This window comes from Bison bison, unplaced genomic scaffold, assembly GCF_000754665.1.
Source record: "Bison bison bison isolate TAMUID 2011002044 unplaced genomic scaffold, Bison_UMD1.0 scf7180017857661, whole genome shotgun sequence".
In the NCBI taxonomy this organism is placed as follows: Eukaryota; Metazoa; Chordata; class Mammalia; order Artiodactyla; family Bovidae; genus Bison; species Bison bison.
The window spans coordinates 129,365-137,657 of record NW_011488234.1 but is presented as its reverse complement, the minus strand read 5'-3'; the positions used below and the strand labels follow the sequence as shown (position 1 = coordinate 137,657).

Genomic DNA, 8,293 nt, shown 5'->3' with positions numbered 1-8,293 from the left:
CCTTACGATTATACAGTGGAAGTGACAAACAGATTCAAGGGATTAGCTCTGATAGACAAAGTGCCTGAAGAACTGTGGATGGAGGTTCGTGACATTGTACAGGAGGCAGTGATCAAGACCATCCCCAAGAAAAAGAAATGCAAAAAGGCAAAATGGTTGTCTGAAGAGGCCTTAAAAATAGCTGAGAAAAGAGAAGCGAAAGGCAAAGGGAAAAAGGAAAGACATACCCATCTGAATGCAGAGTTCCAAAGAATAGCAAGGAGAGATAAGAAAGCCTCCCCCAGTGATCAATGCAAAGAAATAGAGGAAAACAATAGAAGGGGAAAGACTAGACCTCTTCAAGAAAATTAGAGATACCAAGGGAACATTTCATGCAAAGATGGGCAAAATAAAGGACAGAAATGGTATGGACCCAACAGAAGCAGAAGATATTAAGAAGAGGTGGCAAGAATACACAGAAGAACTGTACAAAAAAGAGCTTCGTGATCCAGATAACGTCGTGATAGGTGGTGTGATCACTCACCTAGAGCCAGACATCCTGGACTGTAAAATCAAGAGGGCCTTAGGAAGCACCACTACAAACAAAGCTACTGGAGGTGATGGGATTCCAGTTGAGCTATTTCCAGTCCTAAAAGACGATGCTGTGAAACTGCTGCACTCACTATGCCAACACACTGGGAAAACTCAGCAGTGGCCACAGGACTCGAAAAGGTCAGTTTTCATTCCAATCAAAGAAAGGCGATGCCAAAGCGTGTTCACACCACCGCACAACTGCACTCACCTCACATGCTTGCAAAGTCATGCTCAAAAGTCTCCAAGCCAGGCTTCAACAACATGTGAACCATGAACTTCTAGATGTTCAAGCTGGTTTTAGAAAAGGCAGAGGAACCAGAGAACAAATTGCAAACATCTGTTGGATCATCAAAAAAGCAAGAGAATTCCAGAAAAACATCTAATTCTACTTAGAAAAACATCTACTTCTACTTTATTGACTATGCCAAAGACTTTGACTGTGTGGATCACAACGAACTATGGAAAATTCAAGAGATGGGAATACCAGACCACCTGACCTGTCTCCTGAGAAATCTGTATGCCAGTCAAGAAGCAACAGTTAGAACTGGACATGGAACAACATACTGGTTCCAAACTGGGAAAGAAAAATGTCAAGGCTATATATTGTCACCCTGCTTATTTAACTTCTATGCAGAGTACATCACGCAAAATGCTGGGCTAGATGAAGCACAAGCTGGAGTCAAGATTGCCAGGAGAAATATTCATAACCTCAGATATACAGATGACACAGAAAGCGAAGAAGAACTAAAGAGCCTCCTGATGAAAGTGAAAGAGGAGAGTGAAAAAGTTGGCTTAAAACTCAACATTCAGAAAACGAAGATCATGGCATCTGGTCCCATCACTTCATGGGAAATAGATGGGGAAACAATGGAAACAGTGACAGACTTTATTTTGGGGGGCTCCAAAATCACTGCAGAGGGTGACTGCAGCCATGAAATTAAAAGATGCTTGCTCCTTGGAAGAAAATCTATGACCAACCTAGACAGCATATTGAAAAGCAGAGACATTACTTTGCTGACAAAGGTCCGTCTAGTCAAGGCTATGGTTTTTCCAACTATCATGTATGGATGTGAGAGTTGGACTATAAAGAAAGCTGAGTGCTGAAGAATTGATGCTTTTGAACTGTGTTATTGGAGAAGACTCTTGAGAGTCCCTCGGACTACAAGGAGATCCAACCAGTCAATGCTAAAGGAAATCAGTCCTGAATATTCATTGGAAGGACTGATGCTGAAGCTGAGACTCTAATACTTTGGCCACCTGATGCGAAGAGCTGACTCATTAGAAAAGAAAACGATGCTGGGAAAGACTGAAGGCAGGAGGAGAAGGGGACGACAGAGGATGAGATGCTTGGATGGCATCACCAACTTGATGGGCATGAGTTTGAACAAGCTCTGGAGGCTGGTGATGGATGGGGAAGCCTGGCGTGCTGCAGTCCATGGGATCACTAAGAGTTGGACACGACTGAACGACTGAACTGAGAGCAGAGTTCACATGACAGCTAAAGAACATCAAAACAAGACTTGAATAGAGAAGCCTTGTCTTTGATACAAAAAATGAGGACTGCCTGCTTGAGACAGATAGAACGACAGGCCCCCAAGGACGTCCACATCATGATTCCTGGCTTATGTTATATGACATGGCAGCATTAAGGTTGCCAATCAGCTGACCTTAAAATGGACAGAGAATCCTGGGTGATCTAGGTGTGCCCATTTTAATCACCAGAGTCCTTAAATGAGGAAAGAGGAGAGTTGGAGACATGACAAAATGAAAGGGGCTCAGCCTGACACCACTGGCTTTGCAGACACAGGAGGAAGGGACCAGGAGCCATGGAATCAGGCAGCGTCTAGAAGCTGAAAAAAACAGCAGTGTGGATTCTCCCCGAGGGTCTCCAGACAGAACGCAGCCCTGCTGACACTGTGACTTTAGTCCAGCAAGACCCTTTTTGGACTCGGCCTCTAGAACTGTCCATAATGTGTATTGTTTAAAGCCACTAAATTGTGGTAAAAGGAAATTAATACAGTATGTATGTCGGTTCTCCCTAAAAGAATGTATAATGTCCCTGCAATCCTAAGGTAAACTCCACAGAATTTTGATGGAGTTTGACAAAAATTAAAGTTCACCTATAAGAATAAACATGTAAATAACTACAAAAAAGGAAAAGTGAAAAAGAAGAGAAAAAGAAAATTAATGCTAGTCCTATCTGATAGTAAAGCATAACAGAGTAATAATTACACAGTAAGATACTAGACTAAAATGATCAGAATTCACAGAAAGAGCAAAACATTCAGGCAAATGATGAGACTTGGTGTGTGCAGAAGGTGGTGGTGGTGATGGAACAGTCAGCAGATGGTTTGGGGACAGCTGGCTGTCACTTGGAAACAAAACAAGCTTCCCTCCCGTGCCCCTTGCAGCAGAACCAGTTCCTGTGGATCAAACATCTGAGTGTTTAAAAATATTGGAAACTGCCTTCATAGGAACACGAGAGATCGCCTAGCCTTTCGCCTCCTCACCCGGAAGCACAGTGTGCAGGGACGGCACACAGGAGGAACCGAGTTGGGCCTCGTCTGCTCCTCCGCCTGCTGACTATGTGACCCTGAGAGCTTCCTAACTTCTCCGTCAACCCATCTTTGAAATGGGGTTTAGAGTCCCTACCCCATAGGGCTGTTGTGCGGATTAGAGTTGACGAACATGACTTAGGATAGAATGTGTGAGTGTCCGTGACATGAGTTATTATTATAAAGACATATTCCATCCTGCCAGGGAAAATAAACTGAGTCCTTCGTTATCCAAAGTCAGTGGAGGGCTGCAAATCTTCAGTCGTGAGGAAAAGCAGCTGTGTAACAGAGAAAGACTGCGGTAAAGGAACAGGAAGATGGACCCTTTAGGAAATGAGATGAGGAAAGGAAATGGGATTTCTCTGGTGGCCCAGCGGCTAGGACTCCGAGCCCCCAGTCCCAGGGACCCAGGCTCAATCCCTGGTCAGGGTACTAGATCCCACAGGCCGCAACGAAGACGTGGTGCAGCCAAATATTTAAAAGAAAAAACTTAAGGGGAAAAAAGAACATTGACATCTTCAAGAAAGTACTGTGTCTATGGAAACAAGAAAAGGACACTCTAAGGGTAACAAAAGACCAAAAATCTCTTAAAAATTAAGACTTTGTCTTAAAATTCTTAGAAGAAAACAACAGAAGGCAAAAAAGACAAAGTGAAACGACCTTCCCAGATGAGGATTGTGAGACAGAGAGACGGACGACATGAGAAAGGCAGAGGCACAGGGGACAGCCCGCGAGGACCAGGACTCGCATAAAGAGGAAGCAAGGGGAGGTTTTTTTAAAAAACCTGAGATTAAAAAGAAGAAAATTTACTGAGCTTAAGCAGGACATGGTTTTTTCATCGGAAGGTGCCAACAACTGCCCAGCACAGTGCAGGAAGAAAAGACTCACCCTGAGTGTCCCCCTGCTTAAAGAGAAGACCTTAACTTTAAACAGAAGATCCCTCTACCAGAGGGGAAAAAATCTAGGTCAACTAGGAAAAAACAAAAATCAGATTTTCTGCACACTTCTCATCATTCATTTTGCATGTTCAAAGACAAAGGAGCAATGTCTTTGAAGTTCTAGAAGGGAAAACTGTTTTGAAGTTAGACTTCTCTACCCAGCCATATCAAACATGTGCCAAGGTAGACCATGACACCTTGAGACATAAAAGAATTCAGAAAATTTACCTCTCCAATATACCTTCTCAGAATAAATGAAAGCAAAAATCAAGAAAGAAGGAGGCTTGGGAATCAGGAAATGATGGTCCTAACCCAAGTCCCAAGAAGACAGATGTACAGGAGGCGCAGAGAGCAACCAGGCCAGCGTGGGATAAGGCAGGGCTCCCAAGGAGGGTCCCATGGACAAAGGGACTCCGTGCAACAAACAGTTTGCCATATACACGCAAGGGGGAAAAGGCAGCTGGAAACAATAGGAAAAATAAAGAGCTCTACGACAAAGAAATGGTCAAATAAGAAGCAAAGTAAAATATGACATGATTTTAAGAAACTGATAACGTCAAAAGAGAATCCGTTTGATCTTGAGATTACGAAAATGCTCAGATGATATGAACAGTTTATAGAAACGGAAATTTAATGACCAATAAATATCTCGGAAGAAGCTGGATTCTCACTAATAGGTTTTAATAAGGCATCTTGAAAGATGAGAAGCCTCTGTTCGTCAGATCAGCAGGGGGTATGCACACACGCAGAGCGCGTGTCTCTGTGAGTCACCTCAGGGTTTCTGGAGGTTGCTTTAGCAATGCTCATCTCCACATAAACGTGCACTCCCAGCTTTCAATTGAAATGGCTGCCGACACCCACGGCCAGGCATCACCTCAGAGCTGGGAGGGACCTGGAGAGGCCTGCAGCCCACTCGACACATCCTGCTGGATCGAACCTGCGGGGCTGACGTCCGAGCAGCCGGCAGCCCCACCTCTCCAGGAGCACCCAGGATTTGGGCCCCTCTGGTGGGCCGGGGGCACCCGCTGGATGGGATGCAGGCCTGGCTGAACCCCTGGGCCTCCTATCTGACCTCTAATCCCCCCACACAAGCAAAAAGACAGAGATACTTCCAGGAGGTTGAACAACCAAAGACTCAGATCTCAGGATTGAGCCAATGGACACCGAGACCCCACGCTGTCCCTCCCCCAGCTGGGCTCCCAGCATACCAAAGGCATCCTCCTTCCTCCAGGCAGGACACCAGGGATTCTCCTTCGGGAACAGACAGAGCAAAAGGCCCCACCAGGAGACACGTGGTCCAGAGCACACTGGCACATACCTTTCTCAATTAAAGACATGTGTCCAGGAATAAAAGACATCTAAGGACGGTCTCTAACACCAGAATCAGAGACCAATCAACAAAGAGCATAAAACACTTGCAAGGAACAGAAGCAACGCAGAGTAGCAGGAAAAGAGGCCACATTCTCAGACAAGAGAAACCCTGGTGTCCAGGTAACACGAAGAGGCGGCTGTAAAGACCCTGAAACATCGAAAGGAGTGCTCTGAAATTAAGAACATAAGCAGAAGTGATGCATTCAAAGAAAACTTGTGAGAAACTGGGACAAGGATGGAAGGAAAAAGCGAAGAAAATTGGATGATCAATTCAGAAGATCTGATTTCCAAACAAAAAGAATTTACCAGACGGGAAGAGAGGGAACCAAAGGAGGGGGCTATCAGACACATCAGAAAATCACTAAAACGGGAGGACCTGAGGCTCCAGGCCCAGCGAGCACCGGGTAATTTCTTTCCACTTGATCAGCATGGATTCTGCATACCTGGCCAGCACAGGAGTTGACACAGGGCAGGGCAGAAGCAGAGGGAGCAAGGCAAGAGCGGGGTCTGAGGGACCAGGGTTCTGGGTCAAGTGCTCTTTAGAGGCCAGGAGAAGGGCAGCAGTCAGTGGCCAGAGGTGGCCCTGGTGTGGGGCGGGAGAAGCACGGGCTGGGGACGCCAGGAACCCGGCACGACAGGGAGAAGGGTGTTTGGAAGGGAGACGCGGGCACATCTGCGTGGTGGCGGAGACCGTCCAGTAGAGACAGAGATGATGGTGTGGAAGAGAGAGGCGTGAAGTACTGAAGCAACGTGCAGTGCGAAGGAGCCACCGAGTCACACTGCTAAGAAGTTTCCGAGATGGAGGATAGTGAGAAGACGCAGAGGGTCGGAGTCGCGCTGCCGTCAGGTCCGTGGGACGGAACGCTGGAAGCCAACAAAGCTATCCCTCGAGTCTGAGGAAAACCACATCCAACTTAGCATCCTGTCTCTAGCAGTCGCTCGGTCAGGTCCTCAATACAGAGGAGCTCAGCACAGATGATCTCCTGCGCACCCTTTCTCAGGAAGCCACTGGAAAACTTGGGGTCCTCCCTGGCAGAGGGGGATGGGCTCACCAGGATGGGAAGGCCAAGCAGCGCCCGGAGACAGGGACAGACGGAAGGCCTCTCCAAGGACCTCACGATGTCTTTGAATGAACTGGGAGGGGTTTTCTGTTTTCAAAGTTCCACTAGAGAGTTCGGAGTTAATGAGTCTGAGCAAACCCCAGGAGGTGGTGAAGGACAGGAAGACTGGCACACTGCAGTCCACGGGGATCACAAAGAATTGCACACGACAGCGCCTGAACAACAACAATGCAACTTACAAAAGTTGAGCAAACACAGAGACCACATGGAGCAATTATTTTCTTCCGAAAAGACAAGAAAATGTCTGTTGATTGAATCAAAATGTTAACTTCACTAATTTGGAAGGTGAGGGCAAGTGTGTGCCTGAGCCTGGTATATGAGATGCCCACCGCCACTTTACTTACAAAGCTCAAAACTGGGATTAACCCAAATGTCCACCAACTGATGTGGTTACATAAATTCAGGAACATCTCTCAAAGGAATGCTCATGTATGGTTTTAAAAACAAAGCCTCACCACCCTTGCGGACATGGAAGATACCCATTGTGTGCTTTCAGGGTAAGGCAGAGAGGATAATTTACATGACTAACCACTTACGTCAACAGGTGTATCTGGGACTCCCCTGGTGGCACAGTGGTTGAGAATCTGCCTGCCAACGCAGGGGACACAGTTTCAATCCCTGGTCCAGGCAGATTCCACGCGCCACCACAGGGCAACGAAGCTGGTGCACCGCAACTACTGAAGCCCGTGTGCCTGGAGCCCACGCTTTGCGACAGGAGCCACAGCAAGGAGAAGCCCTCACGCCGCAACTAGAGAGCAGCCTCAGATCACACATGTGCACAGCAACAAGGGCACAGCACAGCCGAAACAAACACAGAAGAATTTTAAGACAGGCGTGTTTGTGTGTGCTCAGATGTGTAAAAATATCTGGGGAGATGCAACAAACAGTGTCATCTCTGGGGACGTGAACTGGACAGTTGGGGGTAGACTGTGCACTTCTTCCACACTTTTCTGTATTAGGTTTCCATGTGTTCTGAGCTTGATTCATTTTAAAAATTAAAAAGAACATGTGTTTCCATTTCCAAGGTGGGAGAAAGAAGTTAGAGGGAGGCTGTGAGAGCCGGTGGCCCTTACCTGCCCAGGATGAAGGCAATGTAGATAAGGGAGGAGAAGTGAGCAAAAAACTGCAGAGTGAAGAACTTGATAGTGAACTTGCTCTCTCGCTCTGAAAAGGTCCTGGGTTTCTCTGGAATGAGATGTGGGGCCATCCTTCCCCCATCTCTCCCCCCAATGACAGCCCACGCCCAGCCTGTCCATATCCTAAAAACTTGGGGTCACCTGGGACCCTCACCTGTCTCCCAGGCAGGATGCTCTGGCCTCTCATGGGCCCCATTTCCCCACCCCAGGGTTCCAAGACCCCCACCCTGAATCCTCTCCCAGAGAAGCCATTCTCTCACCAAAGTCACAAAGCTTCAGGGCCACATATTTGTTGATCTGCAGGAGGGGAGACAGGGCTCACCTTGGACCTGGGCGGAGCCGCAGCCTGCCCCACACCCTCCCCTGCCCCGACCCCTACCTTGGTCATGATGAGGATGATCACATAGTGAACCAGGGCCCCGCTCACCACCACAGCCGTGGTCACCTGCTCCCCCAGGAAGGGCAAGGCCGAGTTGAAGAGGGCGGCAGCTAGGACTCGGTAGACCACCAGGACGTGGGCCATGCCGATCATGAGGCAGATCTGGGGTGGAGGCAGGATGGGCGGGGCTCAGGGAACTGCCCCAGCTGCTCTCCAGCCC

General features: G+C 47.7%; 1 protein-coding gene across 1 annotated transcript in view; it reads right to left on the bottom strand.

The window, feature by feature from the left end:
• ANO9 (anoctamin 9) overlaps positions 1 to 8,293 on the bottom strand; it is a 15,991-nt gene that overhangs the window by 3,781 nt on the left and 3,917 nt on the right. The window contains exons 12-14 of the mRNA XM_010861088.1: positions 8,074 to 8,240; positions 7,955 to 7,991; positions 7,632 to 7,743 (exon numbers count right to left, since the gene is read on the bottom strand). Of these exons, the coding sequence (XP_010859390.1) occupies positions 7,632 to 7,743; positions 7,955 to 7,991; positions 8,074 to 8,240 (316 nt within the window). The remainder of the gene's footprint in view (positions 1 to 7,631; positions 7,744 to 7,954; positions 7,992 to 8,073; positions 8,241 to 8,293) is intronic.